This window comes from Tamandua tetradactyla, chromosome 2 (genome assembly GCF_023851605.1).
Source record: "Tamandua tetradactyla isolate mTamTet1 chromosome 2, mTamTet1.pri, whole genome shotgun sequence".
In the NCBI taxonomy this organism is placed as follows: Eukaryota; Metazoa; Chordata; class Mammalia; order Pilosa; family Myrmecophagidae; genus Tamandua; species Tamandua tetradactyla.
Window position 1 is genome coordinate 203,292,351 of NC_135328.1, and position 27,713 is coordinate 203,320,063.

The following is a 27,713-nucleotide window of genomic DNA, read 5'->3' on the forward strand; positions in this document are numbered from 1 at the left end:
TTTCTATGGTCTTGCCTATTCTCTGATATCTTCTTAGTAGTTATCATGGAGCTTATATTTAACATCCTAAATCTAACAATCTCTTTTGCCTTGAAACCAAATTAACTTCAATAGTATACAAAAACTATGCTCCTATACCCCCCCAACTTTATGTAGTTTTTGTTACAAGTTACATGTTTATGCATTACAAGTAATAACACCACTGATTTATCATTACAGTTTACACATTTGCCTTTTAAATCAATCCTGTTGGACATAAAGAACAGAGCTACAAACCCAAAATATAATACTACCAGCATTTATATTTACTCCTGTTGCTACCCTCACCAGGGATCTTCATTTCTTCATGAAACTTTGATCTATTGCCTATTGTCCTTTCTTTTCAATTTGTAGAACTCATTCCTTGTGGGGCTGATCTAGTGGTGAAAAACTCAGCTTTTGTTTACCAGGGAATGTCATAACCTCTCCCTCGATTTTGAAAGTCATCTTGGCTGGATATAGAATTCCTGGCTGGCAATTTTTGCACTTTACATGTCATCCTACTACTTTCTAATTAGAAATTGGCATTTAATCTTATTGAGGCTCCCTTGTACATGACAAGTTGCTTACCTCATGTGGCTTTCAGAACTCTCTCTATCTCTGTCATTTGACAGTATGATTATAATATGCCACGGCATGGGTCTATTTGGGTTTAACCTGTTTGGAGTCTGTTGAGCACCTTGGATATGTATATTCATGTCTTTCGTTAAATTTGGGACAATTCCAGCCATTATTTCTCCAAATATTTTTCCTTCCCCTTTCTCTTCTCCTTCTGGGACTTCCATAATGCAAATATTAACATGCTTGATGGTGTCCCCAAGCTTCTCAACCTGTTCACTTTCCTACATTCTTTCTTCCTTCTGCTCTTCATAATAAATTGTTCCAGATATCTTCAAGTTCTCTGATTTTTAATTCCACCAGCTCCAGTCTACTGTTGAACCCATCTAAGGAATTTTAAATTTCTGTTACTGAAGTCTTTGGCTCTGTTTGTTTCCTTTTCATAATTTCCAGTTCTCTATTGATATTCTTTTATGCTCATCTATTGTTTTCTTGATTTCCTTTAGTTCTTTGTTCATGTTAGCTCACTGGGCATAAATAGATCTTATTTTTTAAGTCTTGGTCTGCGATATCCCAGGTTTGGCCCTTCTCATTGATGGTTTCTAATGCTTTAATCTTCTCCTTTGCTTGGGCCATCACGTCCTTTTTTTTGTATGCTTTGCAATCTTTTGTTGAAACCTCAATATTTTCATATTTTAATGTGTTATTGATGGAATTTAGGCTTCTATTCTTTAGGACACAGTTTTCCTTGAATGCCAGGAGCCAAGTCAAGAAACAAAAAAATAAAACAGAAAGAAAGAAGATATGTTTCCCACTCTTTGCAAACTTAGTTGTGTGGAGTGCTCTCCTTCAGGGCTTATCCATTCAAAGAGAACAACCCCAGGCCAAAGCTAGGGGCCTTTCTGGTCTTCTACAGTCTTGTCTTATCTTGAGCGTGCATGTGTGACCCTAGGAATTGCCCCATTTATAGCAACACAAATGGCCCCTAGGAAACAGTTTCCTTATGGTCTCTATAACAGCACTGTGTCTGTCTTAGTGCCAGAAACCCCTTGTCCCAGGCAGCCCAACTTGATTGCTCTCCCACAACGTTCGTAAAAGGGTCCATAAACCACCCCCTATATACAGGGAAAGTTTTAGGATGCATGAGGATTACTCTTCCCCCTGTGGAACTGGGACTAGATATCCCCACACTGTCAACATAGCATGGCTCCATGCTAGTCAGTGAGGGGTGTGGGTGGGGCCAGCCAGAGTGCTTGGAGATCCTATCATTTTAAGTAGCCTTTTTCTGAATCCAGTGCTTGCCCTGTTACTGTAGCTGTTTGTTTTCTGCAAAGATGTTTATGACAGTTCTTGCTGGAGGTTCAAAGATTCTGTGAGGAGACGGAGCCCTGAAGCATCTTACTCCAACATTTTGACTGAGGTGGGCCCACTGAATCATTAATTAATCTTCCAATCTGTGGTTTCTAATGTTCTGCTATCATAAATAATACCACATTAAAAATACTCAAAATGCAACACTATCCACTTATCTACTAGGATAATTCCCTAAAGCAAACTGCTAGGTCAAAAGGTTTATACAACTTAAATTGTGCATGTATTGGTGTATTCTTAATTTAAGGATGAATATCTATAATTTATCTCTCACTAACAGTATGAAGAGCATCTTAAACCAGTATATTTTAAAACTGCACCTATGGCTTTAAAAATAAGTTTAAAAAATCTTAGGAGTCTCAGACTATGCTTTGCAGCATGATACTAAGAACTACTTACCAAGACCTGTTACTACCATGGCTCCAAGATCAGCTACATAGTTTCCTTTGCGAAATGTAGCAACTCGTCCACCCACACGATCCTGTTTTCAGAAATTAAATAGATTAAATCATTAATTCTATTTTAATCATTATAATCTGGCATGGTATCTTTCCAGGAGGCTGACCTTTATGATTTCAAAAGAAGTGTACTTTAGAGTTTACATGGAATACAATAAATAGTACTATGGGCAAAAAGAGCAAATTATTTGGGGGAAAGTTAGGTAACCACTGACATTTAAGAACTATAGAATTAAATGATGCATTAGGAAATAATTTGACAGCCAGAAGACATATTTAGTCACCAGTAGTATTATTTCACTAACCAGCTATCTCCAGTACCTCCTATTGTACAGGATGGGAAGAACCATACAAAAATAATTATTCACAGATTCTAATGTTAACTACCCCCAAAGTCAGCTAAGAATGATTTGATAGATGCTTTCTCTGACAAATGGTTCTCCAGTGCAGCCCTATGCCCAGTGGGGCAGACTGTTTACTGAGCTTACACTGTTGATAATACTTTTCATTCCTAAATATACCCAGACTTATCCTTATTATCTAGGGATCTGCAAGTATGGGCAAACCACCATCATCTACCTTATTCAGCTGCAGTGTTAATTTATTCATGGGTAATATGACAATAATCTATAGACACTTAAAAAATGAAGGAAAAAAAACACGACAAAAATCTGTAAACTAAATTATAAGCTCCATATGAATAGGGCTCCTGATTACCTCACTATTTATTTTATTTTATTTTATTTTTTTAGTTTGCTTTTAATTTCTCACTATTTCTTTTTCTTTTTTTACATGGGCAGGCACTGGGAATCGAACCCAGGTCCTCAGGCATGGCAGGCAAGCACTCTTACCTGCTGAGCCACTGTGGCCCGCCCTCTCACTATTTCTTAATGTACTCTCAGCACAAAGTACACAGAGGGTACTCAAATGTTTTCTGAAGTAACAATAGTAATAGATCTTAGGAAAGTATTTTCAATTTCACGCACTCTATTTGCAAAGAATATCCTTAAAAAGTTAGCTTTAACTTTTTTCCTGGAAACACAATACAATGCGCACTTTATACTAAGCAATTTGGGTGGTTCTGCATGTAGGATTTTGTGCAAAATACAGATTAGCTTGAAAGCTTTTATAAAATTTTAGATTGTTTAGGTCACACCAGAGAAATGTTTTTAAAAATGGTGAGAGTACAGGAAGGCTGCAACCCACTGGAAGATAATTAAAATTTCAAAAAGTATTTTCAAAAATAATTTGAATATTAGCATCCTCATGTGGCGTTTCTTTTTTTCCCGTTGTGTGCTATCATTTCTCTCCTTCTTCAGTTCCCATGTTCTCTCCAGAACTGATGATAAGAGAGCCACATCTTGGCTTCATCAGGCCCTAAAAGATGGCTCCTGCCTAAAAAGCAACTGCTTTTCCTTGATTATCAAATAAGGGAATACAGTTCATTCTGTTCTACCACACATAATAACTGCCTATTGCAAAGGACATCCCTGAAGGCCCAAAATCTGAAAGTAAACTGCAAGAAACAATGACCTGAAAATATCCATCAAAAGGGTATATGGATCAATTTACAAATCTTAATACTTGCTAAGCATTTTTCAAAGCTTTATTGTCAAAAGTGCTTTATCCAATATAAAATAATGTCCAAAATATTTCGGGTATCATACAAATCAATCTGATTTACTTCAACTTATATGACTCCTTAATGTGCAGTAGATAATTTCCCTCCTTCATTTCTATTAGGTCAAGCTTCTAAAATACCCAATAAAATTCTTACCCTGGCTTCCAAAAGTGTGACGTCCATCCCGAAACTTTGTAATTGACGAGCTGCTGCCAAGCCTGAGACCCCAGAGCCTATAATTATTACCTTTCCTGTCTTTTTCGCTAAAAACAAATAATAAACACAAATTAGAATATTTTGTTATAGGTTTAAGAGCTTGCATTTTAGTTTTTTTAACACGAAAACCTCTAAGTTCTTAATATGTCATGCTATTTTGCAAAGTTAACAGTTCAGATAGTTATTTTTTAAATATGGAAATTATCTGAATAGCAAATTCCCTAAACCATATAAACTTTAATTCAATATTGAGAATGTATAAATCAAATTCATTATCTTAAAGTTTACTTTCTCATTGCCTCAGTCACAAATCTCAGTATCTGTAATCTAGTATTACAAGTTATTATGAATATTCTGCTTTATTTACCTCACAGTTAGTTATTCCAGGACATAGGATTTTGAGCAAACAACTGATTTATTCTAAGTATAATCTATTTTCCTTTAAGTTTTACTTCTGCAGTCTTAAGTTAGTTATCTCTTTTTTGGAGAATCTTTAAAACATTAAATAACTATTAATTTTCAACATGGTCCTATCTACTGGATATCTGGCAAGACATTTTCTATACACCATGTATGGAATGTGAAAAAAAAAATAAAGCAACCCTTAGCAGGGTAAGAACCAGGCGATGACAGAAAATCTTAAACCTCTTGTTTCATAACTGGTTTCACTTATTTTCTAACAAGTTTTATATATTTTTTAAACCACAAAATTCATTTCCAGGTCCTTACTTGGTAGGGGTTTTATCCTCTTATAGATGCCGAAGTTGATAAGACCATGACGCTCTAAATAACTGTGAACTCGGTGGACAAGCACAGTATCGCCTATAGAATAAACAAATTTTAAAAATACTTATATATTTAGCAGTTTAAATGGAAAGCTCTTCTAATTCTTTTGTTTCTCCATCATAAAGGCATTCTATATATCTTTTCCATAAGCTTCAGATCATGTACTCCTTTAGAAAAATTATTCTTAGAAACACATGAAGAGTTTAAAAATGCCTATCACATAATCTGGAATTTTCTTAAAACATTCCACTATGGATAGAAATGAAACACAAAGCCAAACATTTGTAAGAGTAGTTATAATGCTCATTTACTCTGGCAAAAAATTCTTAAAACTTTGTTGGTGGCAAATGGGAAATAAGACAGTCAAACAGCCAACTGAGTGTTAACAAAATTTCTGTGGATCAAAGGTGGGACCACAGGTCTAGGAAAATAATTTTAGCAATTTCTTGAACTCACTCATTGGGGGACATAAATTAAATGCCAAGAAAACACATAGAACAGGCTTCTATAAGACTCATTTTTGTGCAGCACAAGGAAATGTGAAATAAGATGGAAATACAAATGAAAAAATTCATTATCAGAGAACTATGAAGATTCTGGAAGGAAAGATTAATTTTCACAATCTAATCCAAACTAGTTCTACTGAACCCACCACTTACTGTTATAAGGCGCTTCTAACTGTTGGAGGGTAGCTTCAAATGTCAGCTGAATCTTTGGATTATCCAACCACAACTGCAACTGCATTTAAATGACAGAAATTGTATTATTACATACAAATACAGATATCCTCTGACCATCTTTAATAACCATCTTTGTAACTTTCAGGCCTTGTTTATGGGCTTTCCTTTCATTGAAACAGTGAGGGTTATAATCATGACAAATAAATTAATGAATACAAAATCACATAAAATAAGTGAATTATTAAAGAAGCTGGGTGGCCTATAATGAATACAAAATCACATAAAATAAGTGAATTATTAAAGAAGCTGGGTGGCCTAAAAAATAAAACTAATAACGCATCAGGGTCATACAGCTAGCAAGGAACAATTAGAAATTAAACCTGGGTTATATGATTCCAGAGATACTGAGGATTTAAAATCCTCAAGACCTAGAGACCAATTAGAAACATAAAGGTGGGAGAGAAAGTAGAGCCAAGGATAACTCCTCAAGTTTTGGCTTATACAACTAAATGAGTTGGCATGCCATTAACAGAATGAGGATCAATGAAAGAAAAGAGGTCATGAGTCTACCTTCAAGAGAATCATATATACAAGATAGCTATTAAGGATGTAGTCCGGGACTCAGAGGAGACTAATGTTTGGACTTTTCTGTTTCTGGGTAACAAATGAAGCCAAATATGTAAAAGAGGGCTTGGGGGTGGGTGTAGGGTGGGGGACAGGAAAGAGAAGCAAAGACACCTCAGTGTGAACTTCAAGGAACTCCCAGCCAGTTATGATCAGTCAGTAAAGATACATCTCACAAAGTGGTTGAGAAGACAACAATTAGGGAGGGAAGAGAGAAACCAGAATGATGTTACTGAAGCCAAGGGAGGAGTATGTTTTAAGAGAAAAGAAGAGGTCAATTATTTCAAATACGGCTAAAAAAAAAAAAAAAATTAAGAAGAGGAATGAAAAATATTCTGTTACATTCAATGGGCTCTAAAATGAGTTCTCTTCAACTGAATATATATAGTTGGCATAATACAAGACAAAACAAGTATGACCATAAAGTACTAGCTGAAAAGTAATAAACTGCTCCACAAGTTTAAACCAAGAAAGTTATTTATGTGTAAATAAGCTAAATTAGAAGGGGAAGAGACTGAATCCATACGGGTCCTTTACTTCTCTCTGTGGCAACTGTCAAGGGAAAATAGAATTCCTCAAGTACACACTAGGTGCAGGTGTCTCACCCTTCCACACAAGTCGCCTTCTTCTCCCCATCCTGTAAATAAGGCTTAGGTCATAGGGTCTAGTCTAATAATCCTGAAGTTGTAGTTTCAAAATCTGGAGACAAATATATAGTTTAAGATTAGAGGACTGGTAAGATTCTTGTAGGAGACAATGATTTATGTTCTATTTCAAAGCCATAGACCACAACTCAAACCTGGGTCAACTTCTCCCTTTACCTGAACTTTTGGTCACAGGAACCTAACCAGAGAAGTTAATTATCACACCACTCATATTCAAGTAAATAGTGAAAACTTCCTTCAGCTGAAACAAAAAAAAATATGACTCTTTTCTCTAAAAAAAGCCACTTAGCACAAATGCTGACAGGCTAGACACAGAGGCTTATTCAATTAGAAGACAAAGCAACTTCAGAAACACATATTAGCTTTTTAAAAATCACTGTCTTTTCTTCACAAGAAGCCTTTATTCTATACAACAAAAACTCAGTATAGCCTACCAGCATTCTTGCTAAATATCATTTAAAAATCGAAATTTAGCAGAGGTTTTACAATCCAACAGCCAAAATAAAGAAGTCTGGTGGCTAAATAGCAGAATGACAAAATTAAAAAATTCTAAAATGTTATCTCTGAGCTACATTCAAAATAGCTGAAATTGCCATGTAAATTTCTTTTACTTTGTTTCACCCTAGAGAACGATGAATATGTTCTGATTAGCACCCTGTCCTCCTCTAATCTATGGCTAAAGAATTTTTTTTAACAAACGACATAAAAGGAAAAATCTACAGAAGAAATATAAATGGCTAATAAATGTGAAAAAACAATCAGTCTCAGACATCAAAGAAATGTAATCTAAATGAAATGGGTTTGGGCCTATTCTAGCAGCAAAGATGATCCTTGTTTGAATAACAAAAATAGGGCATGACAGTTGGGATATATCAACTGGTTCAATTTCTTTGGGAAGCAATCTGGCAACATGTATCAAAACTTAAAAAGTGTTCATATCCTTTGAAAGGGTGGTTTTTCTTACACTCTGGCTTAAGGAAATAATAACCAGAGATGCAGTGAACAAAGTCTAAAGTTGCTCAGAGCTTAATTTATAATGAGGAAAAATTGGATACTTAAATGTCTAATAGTTAATATTATGACCGAACTGTCAAAATACTATGAAGATACTAAAATCAATCATTTAGCCAGAGGAACAGGTTGTCCCAGAGGAGTAGAACTAAATAAGGGTTTCCATTATCCTGGGAGGGAATAATAAAAAAAAAGTTAACTTTCTAAATAAGAAATTTTTAACATGTATTTGTTAGGTTTGAAAAGAATCCAAAAATACATTCAAGCAGGATTTTGACTTTGTAAAAAGTAAGAATTACATATATGTTTAACAGCTCTTGAGGTCCATCTTACAACTTACACCACCTCTGGGGCTGGTGACACAGCCTCCTCATCACAATGCTTTGAACCTGACAGACAAAACCTGCCACTTTGAAGATGAGATCTGTGGTTATACCCAGGACCTGAAAGACAACTTTGTCTTGACATGGCAGAATGCCCTCACCAAGAACCCCAAGGGCTTACCCAATACTTGTCCTCCCACTGATACTAGAGGCAACTCTGAGGGCTACTACAGTTCATCAAGACCAGGCCCAGGGAAATGGGGAAACTGGGTGCAGTTGGTGAGTCTTTACAGTGCCAGCAGGAAGATTCACTGCATCTCTTTCTTCTATCATGTACAGGAAGCACATAAGATCTCTCAACCTGCAGTCTCAGAACAAAGGATCCCCGGACATGCATGTCTGGTCTGTCAACAGCAAAAAAGGGCAAACTTGTAGCAACAGGCCCACTTGCCCAACAACCTCAGAGGGGTTGGAGGCTTGGGCCACCCAGGGGATACTGCCATAGATGACATCACACTGAAGAGGGAGTACGTCCCTAGAAGCAGATGGATCCCAAGAAAGCCTCTTGCCAGTTCCACCCACAACTCTGGAAATCCATGGCCATCTTTCTCTCAGTGTTGTGGAAATGAGAGAGTTGCGTGCCCCCACCCCACTCTGCCCCCAACACACCAAAGACAACCTCCTCCAGCCAGTGTGCCCAGGAGCAGGGCCAGTAGCCTGCCAGAGAGGGGGCCTTCATTGGCTGTAAAGATAAGCAGAGAACAAGGCCCAAAACACTGAGGCTCTGGAGACAGTCTTTTGACATATGCACATACTCAGAGAGACATAAGCACAAGTTTCTAAAAAAAAAAAGGAAAACAAACAAAAAAAACCCTGCATATACATTTAAAAAATATTTGAAAGAAAAACAGCATTAGCAGTGGTTATATCTGGGTAATAGTACTGTGGACATTTTAAAAATTTTCTCCTTCACTTCAGTTTTTTCCCATATTTTCTATTAAAGTAATATGTACTTTTTATAATCTAGGGGGAAAAAAAGCTAATGGGGAAACTTACTGTGCGGTTTCTAATGAACAGAAAAACCTTCTGGGTCTGCTGGGGTCCACTGATGATATCTGGAAAGCAGGCTGCTTCTTGAGAAGTCATCCGGTCATGAGGAAGTCTACTCTGGAAAGCTGCACCCTCCACACCTATCAGAGAAAGCAAAGGACTTCTAGGAAAGGTGCAAGTGAGTGTAAAATTAGGGACGACTATGCCTTTAACTCCTTTTTTTGCCTGAAGAGCTCTGTAAAATTTTGCTTCCTTGAAAGGTTGATTTTACCTCCTTTAGAAAAAACTTTCATCTGGAAAACTGAAATATAACTTAGAATTTAGTAATTCTTTTCAGTTTAATATCCCAAAGTTTACTAATAAGCAAAATAATATACCTTATAAGGCATTTTAGGATATTTTTATTATCCATAAAATAAGTTTAAATACCTAACTGCAATTTAAAATTAAAGAAAATGATCAAAGTCAAGTATATTAATAGAGTAACAAGAGGCTTTTCGGGGTAAAAACAATCGCATACCTTCTTTTAGGATTATAGCATGGAACATAAAGAATACACTAATGTTTAATAATCAACAGTAGGAAATACACGACCCCTTCAGTGGTCCCATTCAAAAGTTCTCATAATTCAATGCTGACAGCAGTGAAAGCAATTAAGGAGACAACAATAAAAGAGAAAAAAGCAAGGAATTTACTTTTTCTGGCAGAAATAATAGAAATGCTTTACTATCTGTATATTATAAGTAAAATAAATGTAAACGTATCTTTAGGGACACCCTATAAAAATGTACTTAACTATCAGCCTATAAAAATATCAGTTTTAAAATTCAATACTGTTAAGGTAATTATATATAAGTAATGAAACAAACATCAAATATCCATACTATATTCATTTTAAAGCACATAAAGCAAGAACTCAGAAGCACAGATAATGGAAGCAAAATTAAAGGAAAGGCATTAGTAAGATTAGAAGAATAGAAACACAAGACAGGTAAAGATGTAATTTAGAAAATTATAGCTAAGCTATTAAGACATCCAAATAGAAAACACTTCATAGAGAAAGAATAATGGTTAAGAAGGGGCCAAGCAAAAATGCCTAATGCTAAGATGGGTCACATATTAAGATTGTTCTTGGAGACAAGGAAAAATAACTATCCATCCACAGTAGGCAATGAGAGCACAAATACTATATTTTACATTACTAAATCAAATCAACAATCCTTATGTTTAATGAATCCCAACCTAAAATTAAACATTGTCATGACAATGTTTCCTGAAGGAAAAAGTTAATCAGTGAGAACTATATTGCTAAGGGAGCAGCATGAAATTAAGGCAAAAAAAATAAGAAGTTCTATCAGGGATACAAATTATTTCAGTAATGTGAAATTTTCTAAAACTACATAGCTTTGATGTTCCCTACCCCCAAATCAAAACTAACAAATAAATTAAACAAACAAAAAAACAATGCTGAAAACATCTCACATTGAAAGCAACATTATCTATACATTAATCCTGGGTATTGAGCCAAATATCTCTTAATGGGTTACTTCCTGGTGCATTCCATGAATGTACGCCATTAACATGGAAATCATTGCTCTCTATTAAACTCCACTTTTCCCCACCAAAAATTGGGGTAGTATTCTTTCTTAGCTAAATTATCTTCTACATATTTAATTAAGTGGTCACTGAATATCAATCCTACTGCAAAATACTATTTTCGATGACTGAAAAACCATGTAGAAGAACATTGAACTTTATATTGCATTTAGCTCCTCACTGCAAGTGTTTCATCATCAAAATAGTTGGCTAGCTTTGGAAATCTTAAGAATATATAACAATTAAGAAATTTTGTCTTCCTTCTTATGTAAATCATGTGGCAGTTTCAAAGCATCTCTAAGCCAAACAGCAGAAGCTTAACCAAAGGAATTAAAGCTAAAAATCAGTTGTGACACGTGCACCTGGCATATTCTTCTCTCTTTTACATCTTAAAAACCAGTTATTCTTAGATACTGAAATATCAACTTTTAAAAATGAAAAATGGTCTATAAAAGCTCTCAGTAAATATTTCCTTCCTTTTGGTTTTAAGAGACGAAAACTATTATTTCAAGGAACGAAGACCAGGGTGAAAAGAGTACAAAATAAAAATCTAACCACTATATGAAAAAGCAAAAATGTTAATTTGCAATCTAAACTGTTCAAAAGCTAAACCAAAACATCCTTCTTATATGATGTTTCAAAGTGAAGTAACAGAGCTCTTTGGATAATTTAATTCATTAATTTCTCTCCTTTAGATAGAGAAACCTTAAAAAAAAAAAGTCAACAGACTATAATATCCTCATTAAAAGGTGGCAGCAGTAGTATAGATAATTCAGAAGTAACTTACACTTGGTTCTGGAATAGTTTTGTACTTTGGGATTTGTGTGTACTTAAAGGAATCCGTTATTCTGGAAAACACAGTGTTTCAAAGAAGGTGGCTATCTAAATTTCTAAAAAGCCCCAAAGCTGCCTAAATGCCTGTCTTGCCCTGTGTTCAAATTCTTCTTTGCTCACACTTCACACAGGAAATTTCAACATCACCTTTCTGAATAGAGTCATGCTGAAACAGAAGTGTACTTTTGAATGATCTGACTGGCTCAAACTTTCTCTAAAAACATAGTAAATATATAAATACTTAGAGGAATAATTCAGACATTTCTGCATAGGTCAACGAGAGGCTGTGTGTATGTGTATGGGTAGGGGAGAGGGGGTTTAAGCCCTCTATTCCATGAAATTATTTCCCCCCTGTTTCTGATATGATACAGGTAGCTTCTTGACTAAAATAACAGAGATATAAAATTTACCAGGGAAGAAAACGCCTCAGTGAGGGTGGCTTGTCTTTGATTTTTTTATAAAGTAGATAAATTAACTATGATAAAGCTAGATTTTTAGCTAAAGAGTAAAAACAGACACCTGAAGGGACCTACATACTAAAGCCTAAAGACTTAAAATTAGTAATCTGTAGATATATCACATTAATCCTTCTAATTATATACAAGTAAAAAGTAGGGAGAGAAGAGAAAAAAGAAAAAAAGAGCAGAATCATGTGACTCTATGCTTTATACTTTTGATTTTTAGGATTAACACATTTTAAATGATTCTATGAGGTAGGGTGTAAGAAATAGTCCATGTAGTAAGAAATAAGATCCCTGGATTATCAGTCCTCTACAAGTGTTGCTGTATCCTGGTCAAATCACTTAGCATCTTCGGGTTTCAGGTCCCACTCCATAAAATAGGCATATGATACTGGCCGGAAGGCAGGAAGTTGGACCAGATGATCTCAAGTTTTCTTACAACTCTAGGATTTAGGATGAATACACCAACTTGATGTAGATTTTAAGAAGTCAAGATATGATCCTAGCCCCAAGATACCGAATGGGGTCATTTCTTCATTAAGAAAAGAATGCCGATCACTTATAGCCACACATTTCTAACTGTGATTGATGATCTCACAAATACATGCTTCCGAGCATGACAAGACCTGAAGAGAGATCTTCAAGGGTTCAGAACAGTCAACACCATTCCTGGAAACACTTACAACTCATGTTCTACTAATAAGCCAGTAGTACCACAGTTTTATATGAAAATCTACTTTCACTTTCAGCAATACCTGCTTACTATTATTTAAGCAAATGAGCAAATATTCATTCACATAAAAATAAATCAGAACCAAAAGGCAACAAGAAAACAATTTCTTTCTTCCAGATTTAAGCACTAAAGGCCATCCCTGATCTTCAACAGTTCCCGTGGAAGATTTAAATGTGCATCATTTGTTGAAAAGCATTACTGAAGGTTTATCTGCTACAAATATAGACTCTGAATGAGGATTTTAACTCCTCTAAGATAAGCATGTCCTGATTATCAACCTTCAATTACTGACACAGTATCTAATATCCTGGATCCTCTAATTACTAATGTCTATATTAACAATGAACTTAATCTTTGATCCAAGAGAGTAATACAAAAACTCCCTGGACCTGCTGTATATAGCTGCAACAGACAAATCATTTGAAAGCAGTTTAACAGGTGAAAACTGACAAACTCTAAAAGTAAAGTAATGCATACTCTGATTCTATCAAAATGTATACATAATCCATCTTTGAGCACTGAAGCACACAAAACATCCTTTAAGAGGCAAAGGATGAAATCCAGACTAGACATGCTACCTTGGATTACTGGAACAAACTTTAACTGTTCCAGAAGGTGACCCCTATAAATCACTTAACCCTTTGCTTTTTACCTACAGATAAAAACCTCATATGGTCTGAAAAGAAAGAACATTCTGGATAGAAAATTTTTAAAAGATAATTTTCACGTGAGAAATAAATTGTTTAAATGGAAAAATTAACTATGTAATGTTAATTGAAAAAAAATCCACCCATCATCATGTAAGATCCATTTTTAAATAGATGTCACTTGCCTGCATAATTCTTCTGACTAATCCTATAATGCCTTTCAGCCCTATTTTTCTTTAAAGACTTTCACACCTACAGATCCTTTGTATAGAGCTATATTTCTTTTTAAAGGTCCCATGATTCCTTAAGTCCACATTTTTATATCATGTTTATTTATTTTATTACATGTCTATTACTGTAACTGCTGCTAGGGAGTAAAGTACCCGCCATCTCCTCAAAAACATGAAGAAGAGTGGAGGGCTGAGATCGGCCTGAGGACTTCAAAAGCTTTTGCTTGCCCTTTTTCTAGCTACACTTTGTCCTATTATACTACTCTATTCTATGGGTTAAATTTCCTCTACACTTCTGACTAAAATGTGGAATAAACAGCCAAAACACACTTGCAAGCATCAATCCCTGACTTGGCGGCTCTTGCTACTAAGTGGCAAGCATCTAATGCCACCCTCACCTGATGCTTGGCCGTCTCCATACCCTCCAGAACTGTCGTCTTGAAGTCCTCCTGCTTGCCCTGTGGAAGGAAAGAGGAGAACTCAGGGACCTTACTCCATAAATTAAGATAATATCTGGACATAAAGGCCTAGTAGTTGGCGACTCATGAATTTACCACCAACTAGTAAACCCATATTCAGAGAGTTCCTTTTGGAATCAAGGCCCAGGGAATCACATCGTAGTCTTCCAAATTCTGGTCAGGAAATTCCAACTTTACACACAGTGATTCTTGTTGAAAGGCGGGGTGGGGGGGAAGTACATAGCGTTTCTAATCACTAAATACTTGCTGTCAGTCTTATTTGATATTCAAGGGTAGATAGGGGAAAAAAAGCGATTCCAGATGACTCTTACTACTCACTGCTAAATTGAGAATGGATGTGGAATGAGCTCTAGGACATGGAGTTGCAACAATTCAGTAGCTCAATATCCCTCTATCTCTAACTTTCTATCTAAAAAGAATAAATATTGGACAAATAAAAGATGATAATTTTAGTGAAAAATTCCCTCTTCTTCAAGGCACAGGAGAGCATATTAAAAGATTCAGCTCCAGAAGAAATTTCATTTGCTGCACATACTAGACACAGCATATGAGCTGAATATGTCAGTTCTTCCTCACAGAATTTGAGAACACACCTAAGCTAGCATACCTTGCAGTCATATTCCAAGTATTGCAGATAAAGACACAGTAAGGGCAGGAGACAGACAAGATCTTGAGCAAGTTTCTACCTCAAGCCATATAAGCTTTGCTAAGAAATTTTCTTCGTTGACTGATGTGTAGAAATAACTTCAAGGAAAGTATCAAAGCTTGAAAGTTAAATCTAAAATAGTCAGGAGAGAAAGATCATCATCTAGACGCTCCCAAAGTCGATCACCAAGATGCTCTGATCCCCTTCATGCTTCTATGCACCTTGTATACTATGGAAAAGGTAGTGTGATGTTCTGAAGATATGAAATTAACACAGTCCCCTTATAAAAAGAATGCTCCAAGGTCTGACAGACTTAAAATAACACCATCTTTAGGTAAATAAAGACAGGATTGGGTATACAGATACAAGAAATAATTTTTGACAATGACATTAGAATGTGTTACTGCATTTTATGCTCTGCTTTGAAGGTAGAATAGAATCTCATTCTAAAATTATTTTCACTATGCTCTTATCTGAACGGTCCTTCAGATTCTAGAAGGTTATTCTTTTTAAACAAGGCCGAAGGAATATGACTGTTTACAATCCCTGTAAAAAGGGCATATAATTATGAAGAGATGACACCAATTAAATCAGAAATGTTCATTCTTAGTAAATCTGGGTTTATTAATAAAAGCTTTTTCATAGTTAAGAAAAATTGCTATTTTGTTTGGTTCTAAATAAAACTAAACCAGAAACTAGATCAGAACACTGACCTGTATTGAAAAATTTATTTTACTCTGCAGGTGACTCTCAATAGATTTTTTTCTCTGTTAAGTCAACGGTACTTAATAGAAGTATGAAGTACTATCCCTGCCTTATGTATTCAAAGATTAACAAGAGCAAAAGAGCAACAGGACAGAGTCTCATCTTCTGCTTTTGAAAAAAGTTAAACATAACTCTTGTAAAGTTTTTTTTTTGACAAAAATACATAGGAGATAATGGAGAGGCTGGAGGGAACTGCCTGAAAATGTAGAGCTGTGTTCCAGTAGCCATGTTTCTTGAAGATGATTGTATAATGATATAGCTTTCGCAATGTGACTGTGTGCTTGTGAAAACCTTGTGTCTGATGCCCCTTTTATCTACCTTATTGACAGATGAGTAAAACATATGGACTAAAAATAAATTAATTAATTAAAAAAATACATAGGAGAAATATGGAAAATATTCAATACTCTGGGAAGATTTGTAAAGGATCCCTCACAAGAGTAAAAAGTCAAAAAAGAAATGAAACTCCTAAGTACTATTTTTAAGCAAGAAATAGAATGGCAAGCAGAGGGTGATATAACAATATAACAACATAAGGAATGATGGAAAACAAAACTAAAAAGTACCTCAAAGTATTAAAAAATTAGGAAAACGGTAGAATGAGACACTTCAGGGCTCTGTCCCCTCACAGAACCTTTGAACATCCAATAAGAACTGGCAGAAACATCTTTCTCAAAGTTCCAAAAAGCAGTTAAAGAGTTGCAGTAACAGAGTAAGCTCCAATCAGAAAAAGGCTACATAAAGTGGTAGATCTCAGGACAACTTGGCCAGCCTCTGACCCACCCTTCACTGGCTCAGCACAGAGCCAGCTCCAGTTCTGGGTGTGGATCCTGCGCCGGTTTGAATCTGTTGGGTACCCCAGAAAAGCCATGTCCTTTAATCCTCATTCAGTATTGCTGATTAGAATCTTCTTTGTTATTTCCATGGAGATATGACCCACCTAGTTGTGGGTGGTAACTTTTCATGAGATGGTTTCCATGGAAACGTATCTCTACCCATTCAAGTGGGGCTGCTTACTGGAGCCCTTTAAGAGGGAACCATTTTGGAAGAAGTAGAGCCAACAGAGCCAAAAGAACAGACAGCGCCCCGGGGAAGCCCGTGACGAGAAAGCCAGCAGATCTCACCATGTGCCTTTCCAGCTAAGAGAGAAACTCTGAACGTCATCAGCCTTCTTGAATCAAGGTATTTTTTCCTGGATGCCTTAGATGGTATCTATTATAGCCTTGTTTTAACAAGGACATTTTCACAGACTTAGAACTGTAAACTTGCAATTTAATAACTTCTCCCTTTAAAAGCCATTTCTGGTACATTTGCATTCTGGCAGTTTGCAGACTAGAACAGATTCCTAATCCCAGTTCCGGAGGGAGCAGAGTACACCTCATGCATATACTGGAAACATGCATGTCTGGCTCAATCTGTCTGGTGGTGGCCTGAGGAGATCTCAGAACCTGCTCTGCGTGTGGAAAGCAGTTCACAGAGCTCTCCTCCAGAATGCTGTGGACTCTGAACAAGCAATCAAGTTGCGCTGCCTAGGGCAAGGGAGTGCTGGTTGTATGACATACAGTGCAGTACCCATGACCATGAAGAAACTGTTTCCTAAGGAAGAGGGGACATTTGGAACTGTATAAATGTGGAAATTCCTAGAGCTACGTGTGCATGCCCAAGACAAGATGTTTGCAGCAAGGGTCAGGGTGGCCCCTACATTTTGGCTCGAAAATACTCTCTAAACTCACCCTATGGATAAATTCTGAAGGAGAACACTTGCAAAGGTCAATCTGCAAAAACTAGAAAAGATGATTCTTTTGTTCCTTCTTCTTCTTCTTTTTTTTTTTTTTTTTGTGGTTAGTTCCTAGCATTCAAGGAAAGCTCTGTCATAATACTAGCTGGACACAAGCTCAAGAAGCAGAAGCCTCAGAGTCTTAATTCCAGCAATAACACATTAAAATATCAAAAGATCAAAGCTAGAAACTATCAATGAGGACAACCAAAGACATTTAAAAATATTGGTCCTAAATAGCCTCAAAGAGCTAAGAGAAAACATGGACAAAGAACTAAAGGAAATGAGGAAAATGAGAAACCCAAAGAATATCAATAGAGAGATGGAAATTATGAAATAGAACCGAACAGATCAGAAGACTACAGAAACAAAAATAAAAATTCCCTACAGGGGTTCAACAGCAGTTTGGAGCTGGCAGAAGAAAGAATTAGAGAATCTGAAGAATTTAAATCATCCATTTTGAGGAGCAGAAGGAAGTAAGAACAAAAAAAGATGAAGAGAGGGTGAGGAAAACCTGTGGTACACCTTCAAGCATACCAAAATATATGTATTATAGGAGTTCCAGAAGGAGAAGAGAGAAAGGGGCAGAGAACAATATTCAGAGAAATAATGGCTGAACACTTTCCAAATTTAAAAACATGAATATATACATTCAAGATTCTCAAGAACTCCAAACAGAATAAACCCAAATTATGCTACAGCACATTTTAATCGAACTGTCAAATGCCAAAGAGAGAATTCTGAAAGCCGTGAGAGAAGCAACATGCAATGTACAAAGGAACCTCAATCAAATTATAGAAGCAAGAAGGCAGTGTGATAATATATTTAAAAAGATGAAAGCAAAACGTTTCAACCAAGAATTTTCTATCTGGTAAAACTATCTTTCAAAAATGAGGGAGTTACAGCCAACATGGCAAGCAAACTCACTGCCCTCCCCCTCTCTACGTGGGACATGACTCCCAGGGATGTAAACCTCCCTGGCAACATGGGACAGAAATCCTAGAATGAGCAGGGACTCAGCATCAAGGGATTGACAAAACCTTCTTGACTGAAAGGGGGAAGAGAGAAATGAAACAAAATAAAGTGTCAGCGGCTGAGAGATTTCAAACAGAGTTGAAAGGTTATCCTGCAGGTTATTCTTACACATTATCTAGATATCCCCTTTTTAGTTTAAGGTGTGTTAGAGAGGCTAGAGGGCAGTACCTGAAACTGTAGAGCTGCGTTCCAGCAGACATGTATCTTGAAGATGACTGTATAACAATATAGCTTTTGCAATGTGACTGTGTGATTGTGAAAACCTGTGTCTGTTGTTCCTTTTACCTACAGTATGGAGAGATGAGTAAAATATATGGGTTAAAAATAAATAAATAATAGGGGGAATAAATATTAAAATAAATTGAGTAGATTGAAATACTAGCGATCAATGAAAGGGAGTGATAAGGGTTTAGGAAAAAAATAGGTGGAACAAAGATTAAAATATATTGGGTAGATGGAAATACTAGCATTCAATGAGAGGGAGGGTAAGGAGTAAGATATGTATGAGTTTTTCTTTTTTCTTTTTACTCCTTTTTCTGGAGTGATGCCAATGTTTTAAGAACTGATCATGGTGCTGCATATACAACTATGTGATGATACTGTGAGCCATTGATTATATACGAAGAATGGAATGTTCATATGTTAAGAATGTTCGTGTTTGTATGTTGTTATTCTTTGTCAATATAAAAAAAAATAAAAATAAAAAAATGAGGGCGTTAGTTCAGTGGCAGAATTCTTGCCTACTATGCCGGAGACCGAGGTTCGATTACTGGCCCATGCATTTCCCCCAACTCAAAAAAAATCAACAAATGGTGCTGGGATACTCACTTGGGAAAAGAATACACCACACAGAATAAAAAAAATACATTAAAAAAAAATGAGGGCATGATTAGGACACTCCCAGTAAACAAAGGTTGAGGGAGCTGTCATCACTAAATGAGCGCTACAAGGGATGCTGAAGAGAGTTCTGCAAGTTGAAAGGAAAAACAGGCAAAAGATCAAAACTACATGAAATAGGGCGGGCCGCGGTGGCTCAGCGGGCAAAGTGATTGCCTGCTATGCCGGAGGACCTCGGTTCGATTCCCGGCCCCAGCCCATGTAACAAAAACGGAGAAACAGAATACAATAAAAACAAGAAAATGTTTAAAGATGTTTCCCTTTCTTCCTTCCTTCCTTCCTTCTATCCTTCCTTCCTTCTCTCTGTCTTTCCTTTAAAAAAAAAAAAAAAAAAAAAAAACTACATGAAATAAAGATCCCTGGTAAAGGTACCAATGGGGTAAATATAAATGCCAATACTTTTGTATTTTTGGTTGGTAGCTCCATTTTGCACTTCCTACAGAATTTAAAAAGCAAATGCATTAACATGTAATGATAAATCGGCTGTGGACTCATAACGTATAAACATGTAATCTGTGACTAGAATAAAGATTGGGGGACAGAGGGGTATTGGAACATAGTTTATGTATACTACTGAAAGTTGTAATCAAAGCAAATGATCCTACTATAGATTTAGGATATTAAATATAAGCCCTATGGTAACTACAAAAAAAACCCCAACAGAATATGCAAGTCCACAGACACAGAAATAAGAATATAAGTTGACAGGCAGGGGCAGGGGCTTAGGAAATATAGGGTTTCTGTTTGGAGAAATGGGAAAGTTTTAGTAATGGAAGTTGTTGAGGTACTACAATATGGTGAATGTGATTAATCCCACTGAATTATATGCTTGAGAGTGGTGTGTATATATATATATATATATATATATATATATATATATATATATATATATATATATATACATATACCCAAATTTCAAAAAAGAAAAAAGAAAGAACAACTCAAGAGACTGATAATTAAATGTAATACATAATTCTGATAAGATCTAACAAGAGGGGATAAAAGGCTAAGGAGAGAGACATTAATGGGATATATGAAAATACTGGAATATATACTTTAAGCTTTAGTTCTATGTCAAATTTTTCGAACTTGATCACTGCACTTAGGAGCAGTTTCTTAAGTGAATATCTGTGTTCTTAGGAAATGTACATAGCAGTAATAAATGTTCAAGGAGCATGATAATACACAACGTACAGACAAGCACTCAGAAATGGGACTGACAAAAAGTCAAACGGATGGATGGACAGATAGAATAATACAACAAATGTGGCAAAATGTTAAAAGTGATAGACCTAGGTACGGGATGGGGAGGATATGTTGGAATTCTCTGTATGTAGTATTTTTCTAACTGTCCTGTAAGTTTAAAAGTATTGCAAAATAAAAAATTAAAAAAAAAAAACACTTAAAACTAAGTAAAGGAATAAGATATTGTGATAGTTTGGAGGCTGTATGTACCCAAGGAAAAGTTATGCTCTTTCAATCCATTCCTGTGGGTGTAGACCTATTGTGGGTGGGGACCTATTTCAATAGAGATATGGCCCACATTCAAGGTGGGTCTTCATCCTTTTACTAGAGTCCTTTATAAGAAGATAAAACATATTCAGAAACTAAGAGATGAAATTAAGAGAAGCTCACAGAAAAAGCCCCGGAGAAGGTGAGTGGAAGCCACTGAAGCTAGAAGCTGGAAGCAATGAAACCAGGGAGAGAAGATCAGCAACAACAACAACAACAACAACAACAAAAAAAAAAAGCTAGCCCATTTCTGATATACACATTTCATCAGCTTTAGCAAACCAAAACAGATATCTCGTAACTGGATCAGCTGTCTCCAAAGACAGCTGAAAAGATCATCTTTAGTAGTATTATCCTGGACCAAGTCTTCAAAATTTTCTTAAGATTTAGAAGCACACATGCAAGCAGTTGCAGCTAATTTTCCATCTAGTAGTATCTCTAATTAAACATATAAAATGCCTTATTCATTTGCTCTTTTGATCTGTCTGGCCTAGGACTCTGCTTCTGACAGCAGCACAAAAAGCAAGCAAGTATGGTTACCTTCCATGAGTTCAAATGCAAAACAGAATGAAAATATTCAAAAGCAACTTTTAATGTCACTTGATTCTGGTACCACTACACAGAAGACTTCCCTACCACCACAAACAAATAAAAACTTTGAGTTGAAAGTAGAGATCTTACTTATATCTACAGAGCAGTCTTTTAGCTATCCTCTGAATATTCTTCAGATCTTGTAAATCATTCCTGAATAACAATGAAGTATTTTAGGTATAATCACAATACTACTGGCTATTTCCCATATTGATTAAAAAACTGAAGAGACTACTTTTCCCAAAATCTAAAAAGGAGGACTATGATGACTTTCAAATTTTATCTGGCAAGCATGGTAAGTAAATTACTAGTTTATTGTTCCAAGGAATACAGTAACCAACAGATTCATATATATATATTTTTTCATTGGTGTGGTACATTTATTACAATTTGTGAAAAGATATCTTCATAATGGTACTTTCAACTATAGTCCATGGTTTAACCTAGGGTCCTCTGCTTATATAGTGCAGTTTCATGGATTAAAAAAAATTTTTTTTATCCTACTACCATATATAAAATATAACATTTCCCCCTTTAACCACATTCAGATATGTATTTCAGTGCTGTTAATTAGGTTCACAATTTTGTGCCCTCATTACCACCATCCATTACCAAAACATTTCCATTCAGATTCATATTTTGACCATTTAAATTCTCAGAATGACATTCCAAATTGATAACTTTTGTAAGCATTTTTAAATGATTTTTTAAAAGATCAATTTATCAAAGTGGCCAAATTTACAGAATAAAATAACTGCTACTTACTGATTTTAATTGAACCCAAGAAATGGTCAGGGAAAAAAACATTCAAAAAGCTAAAACCATCTTTAAATACATAAGCATCTAGTGTACTAACATATTAGTTGAATTTCTTACCCAGTAATCTCACTAATTCAATGTTTACTGAAGACCCATTCCCAAACTGCTAAGCACAAACACAAAAGAATAACACATAGAGAGTTCTTGTTTTCAAGAGGAAAAATATTCACAAAGAAATTGTTTTAGGAAACAAGAAGCTAACACAGACTTGAAGAATCAGGGAAGCTTTTCTGAACAAGTCCAGAGATTTCAATAGATTGGGAGGCAACAAAATCCCCATGTGGTACAGCACAACAAGGACAAAGGCAAGGAGAAAAACAGACATAGGATATGTGCAGAGGACTCCACAACATCCTGTCTTAATGAAGGAGACGGTCTGAAAAGCAGCAGGAGATCAAGTGGGATAGGTAAAATCAGTCACCTTCAGGGTCAAAACCTAAACTCAATCTTAATAGTAATGGGGGGAAACTGCATGATTTTTGGCAGGAGAGCAGCAAAGTAAGTGATATTTTAGTTAAACTAATCTGGTCCCTTCCTATAAATGGATTAGAGGGAAAAGGTGACCCAGAAAAAGGAGATCCAACTGAAAAACTACTGAAATAATTTGCATGTGAAGTGAAATCCACTAGAATAAGATGACAGTGAAAATGGTTAAGGCATTACAAATCAAAGAGCTGTGCACAGGAAGAAACATGATTTCAGAACAGATTTGATAAGAGATAAAGGACTTTCAAAATGACTCTAAGGCTGAGAATGGTAATGCAATAGACAAAATTTGGAAATCTGAGAGATAGGAGAGTGAAATTAAACAGAAATGTTCTAAAGATGGTTGGAAATTAAATAATAGAACCCAGAGGTAAGAACGGGTCTAAAAGACCTTAAAATAGCATGCAGGTAATAACAGCCTGAGAGTGCAAAGTAGTTGTAAATGTATGATTAATCTTATGAGCATAAGAAAAGTCATCGTTTCAAAAAGGAATTGGTCAATGTAGACAAATGCCAAAACAAAGCAAAAAGAAGACTGAAAAAGGTAGGAAGTTTTAGTGACCATCACTATTTCATGCTGCTTTCTATTCTCTGTAGTGAAAGGTGGCTTAAAAACACTGTTCAAGTGTACCGTTCTTCATGCATCTCTTCTGCTAACTTTTTTTTTTTTTTTAACATGGGCAGGCACCGGAAATCGAACCCGGGTTCTCGGGCATGGCAGGCAAGCACTCTTACCTGCTGAGCCACCGTGGCCCACTCTTCTGCTAACTTTTTTATTATGGCTCTTAGCAGAAGAATGAATGATCTAATAGCAGTTATAAGAAATACAACAGAAAGTAAATTGGGTTCAAAGGGATAGACTAAACTAGCCTGAAGGAAAAAAAACACTGTTCAAGTGTACTGTTCTTCATGCATCTCTTCTGCTAACTTTTTTTTTTTTTTTTTTTAACATGGGCAGGCACCGGAAATCGAACCCGGGTCCTCGGGCATGGCAGGCAAGCACTCTTACCTGCTGAGCCACCGTGGCCCACTCTTCTGCTAACTTTTTTATTATGGCTCTTAGCAGAAGAATGAATGATCTAATAGCAGTTATAAGAAATACAACAGAAAGTAAATTGGGTTCAAAGGGATAGACTAAACTAGCCTGAAGGAAAAGACTCAAGGTTCCTTTAAAGGACACTAGAGACTCAGCTTTTCACATTGCTACCACTGTTTGGTACTCTCCAACAAATCATCCAAAATGAAATTTATGGGTTCCAACTAGAGCAGCAATGCCAGAGTTATACTGCCATTTAAAATACTGAAAATATATAAAGTAGCCTCCTCAAGGTCTAGAAAGGAAGAAAATGGTTTCTGCCTGGAACTTCTCACTGTACCACTGCTGATTGGTGCCTGAAGACTTGCCACTACAGCAGAAATAAGCAGTTTAGCAGCAAGGATCCCATAAAAAAGAAAGTAAGCCTAATAAGCAAGGAAGGAAAGCAATGCTTTTAGAAACTAAGGAAAAGAACAAACTTTCTTCCATGCTATTTTCCATTATCTCTACATTGCGTAGCAGGGATTTTCCTAATCCTCACTTGCTGTGTGAGGCCTTGCTTTATAGTTTCTGTTTCAAAAAGTCCCAATGAAAGTCTACAATTCAGATACATGCTATGTTATGTTGCCCACTGTGGTGAAATGAAATACGTACTCCAATTAAGATGTTCTTAATTTTAATCCACATTTCTGTGGATGAGAACCTACTGTAGATAGGATCTCTTAAAGATGCTATTTTAGTTAAAGTGTGTTCTAACTGAATGAGGTTGGGTCTTAATCTGGATTACTGGAGTCCTTTATAAACAGAAGAAATTCAGACACAGAGAAAGCCATAGGAAGGAGCCTGAAGCTGGTGGTCAATGGTAACATGGAAAAGAAAGAAGAGGACATCTCCACATGACTGGAAAGCCAAGGAACTCAAGGACTGCTGGTCAGAAGACTACTATCCTCCAGGAAGAAGTGAGAATCGTAGCTTCTAAAACATGAACTAATAAATGTCTGTTGTTTAAACCAAAACCAGTTTGTGGTATTTGTGATAACTGCCTAGAAAAACAAAGACACCCAACTACCAAGTTTAAAGGAAGTGGTTAACAACAAAGCTAACTTTTCTAATCATCATCTGTCTTAGAAAAGAACAGCATTAAACATTATTCTGAAGCTCCTTATTAAAGGGCCACTGTAACTTTACACAACTGATAACCACAAATGATTTTTCTAACAAGAGATTTAATTTCCTTTCCTGCTCAGGCAAGTTTCTCAGAACTCTGGCTAGCCATATCTTCCCAGACTCTTAACATGAGAGGCTGCTTAATATGTATTAGGGCTACAATTCTATGGGGAAAGATACAACTTAGGCTAATCATGTGTTCTTCTGTCTTCAAATATCAAAATATGAAAAAAACAAAAACCCAACCCTATCTTCAAATGTTTAAAATCTTTGTATCAGTAAGTACAGCAAAATGTAACATGTTACATCACAGCTGACTCATGGGTTTTGATTACGTAATTCTCTGAGGAGAGAAAAATGTACATATTAGAAAGTACCAAGATTTGCCATTCCTCCCATGACTTAACAAAAAAGATTAAATACCAAACTTTTATTTTAAAGTTATATATAATAATAAAAATAATAAACTAACAGTTTCAGAGGCTTAAAGGATGTTCTACTTCATAAGTGGCATGTTACTGAAAATGGGCTACAACAAATACTTTCCAGTTTCCAAAGTGACAGCATCTGTATATTGACCTGGTCCATAAATTGACCTATTTTTTTTCCCTGAATAAAATACCAATCCACTCTATACCTGATTCAATTCTGTGCTTAATAAAAAAGCAAAACACACATGAAGGTTGATTTTAGATTTTCCCATTTGATCCCCATAAGACCCATTTCACAGATGAGAAAATCCTCACAGATGAAGTATTCCATTCTTTTACTATACCATTAATAAGGCAAAATAAATGATGGTATCAAATGGAATTAAAATTACAAAAATATAATTACTCAGCTAACAAATTATAATTTCACCTTAATAAAAAGTAAAACAAAATAACCAACAAATGAAATCACTCATTAAGAAAAGCAGCTCAATTTCTCAAAGACCAAACATAAAACTGGTAGCATCTGATTCCATGGTTCTTCTCAGCCAAAAGCAGTAAAGGCTTAAAAATCAAGAGCCTAAAACTGCTTCATAAAAGCCCAACTTCATTCCTTCATGTTTAATGAAAAACTTTTAAAATTCTATTTGGGGAGAAACATTATTTAAAAACAACTTCTGAGTTCTAACCATACTTTGTATACACTTTTATTGTATCGTTTCACTTTTCATTGCTGTCCGTTATTAATGTCTATAACCCTAAACTGGAGTGTTAATCCTTTGCAGGAGGACTTAGCTTTCATTCTTTGAACATTTACAACCCAGCACTATTCCTGGAATACTGTGGTTGTACGACTCATGTACGTAGAAAACAGTGATGAGGACTTGTCATGGCTAGAAAATGTTTCCATTTTACTAAAAATATTTCTTCCTCTAAGCTACCAATCTCTTATCCTTTTTTGTTTGTTTGTTGTTTAAAACCTCAAATAAGCCATAGATTTATTTGCAAAGATTTCCTTTCCCCTACTCTATCTCTCTCTAGAACTTTTGAACTGAAACTTAACACCTAAAGAGTATTTTGTCTTCTATTACACATTTATGTATACATTTGTGTCTCAATCTAGGCTATAAATTCTCTGTGAGTAGAGACCATGTTGTACAGTACTATCTGCCTTGGTCCATTTTAAATCTCTCTTACAATTCTCATACATATTAAGTGCTTTATAAGAATTCTGTTGAATTGATCTAGATTACCTTTTCGGCCTGTGACATTTTTTCTCAGCTCTCCAGTAAGTTATTCTGGAGCACAGTCCCAAACCAGAACACTGAAATGATGCTATACAAAAAAAAAGGTAAGAAAATTAATCCTAGTCTCTGTTTTCTGAATGTATGCATCATACCTCATGTAATGAGAGCTCAAATAATTTCAGGCATTTATTTTACACTAGCAAATCAAATTGGCAATAGAGACAACTCCGTCAAGAATGAATTTCCCAGCCACTGCTGATAAATCAAGAGGATCTTCTGTTGGGTATGGGAATATAATAGAATTCTATAATCTTTTCTGTGGAGGTAATACGAAGCAATTCTCACCAGACCCGAAAGCTAACTTTTGCTCTCTAACTCCACTTGTAGGTATGGAGAGAGCTCAAAGAGAAAAGCCTGGAATAAGCCACTCGAGAATAGTTACAGTATAATAAAAATTGTTTACCTGAACTCTGATCATAACTATCCATGCTGCCAAACTCAATACTTGGCAACCACCACCCATGACTATTACTGACTACTTTGCAGGAGAGATTCAGAGCAGCCTTATAAGCAAAGTACTGTACAAACATAAAGTGTTATCTGGATTGCCAACTCTTTCTTTTAAAATAAGGAAATCAATCTTTGACTCTTCTCTGATCAAATTCTACTAGAGCAAGGTCTAAACGACAGCTTAAAAAGTTCTGCCTTTTGAATTTTTGCTATATTGAATAAACAATTCATCAGATTTTGGAAAATTTTTTGTTATATGGCTATTTTCATTTGCAGCACAAATTCATTGAATTTTAAAATTCTTCTACCCTTATACATATATTTTATATATTTTCTACAATTTAGCATTTTTACGACTTCAACTTGCATGTCTTTTTATCTAAAAATTTCTTTAATATTTTCAAATAACATT

General features: G+C 35.7%; 1 protein-coding gene and 1 long non-coding RNA gene across 4 annotated transcripts in view; one reads left to right on the forward strand and one right to left on the reverse strand.

Moving 5' to 3' along the window:
• Positions 1 to 27,713, reverse strand: part of KDM1A (lysine demethylase 1A) — an 89,843-nt gene that overhangs the window by 28,038 nt on the left and 34,092 nt on the right. The window contains exons 1-7 of one of the 3 annotated variants that reach the window (XM_077150903.1): positions 16,577 to 17,521; positions 14,302 to 14,361; positions 9,409 to 9,542; positions 5,709 to 5,787; positions 4,993 to 5,085; positions 4,204 to 4,310; positions 2,368 to 2,449 (exon numbers count right to left, since the gene is read on the reverse strand). In XM_077150903.1, coding sequence (XP_077007018.1) covers positions 2,368 to 2,449; positions 4,204 to 4,310; positions 4,993 to 5,085; positions 5,709 to 5,787; positions 9,409 to 9,542; positions 14,302 to 14,361; positions 16,577 to 16,664 — 643 coding nt within the window. In that variant the 5' untranslated portion in view covers positions 16,665 to 17,521. Of the gene's footprint in view, positions 1 to 2,367; positions 2,450 to 4,203; positions 4,311 to 4,992; positions 5,086 to 5,708; positions 5,788 to 9,408; positions 9,543 to 14,301; positions 14,362 to 16,576; positions 17,522 to 27,713 lie in introns of those variants that run through there. The other 2 variants (XM_077150900.1, XM_077150901.1) reach the window with 2 other exon arrangements.
• On the forward strand, positions 16,762 to 27,490 carry LOC143674765 (uncharacterized). Its single transcript, XR_013171207.1, has 3 exons — positions 16,762 to 16,975; positions 26,992 to 27,074; positions 27,179 to 27,490. It is a non-coding gene; the product is annotated as an uncharacterized LOC143674765 (long non-coding RNA).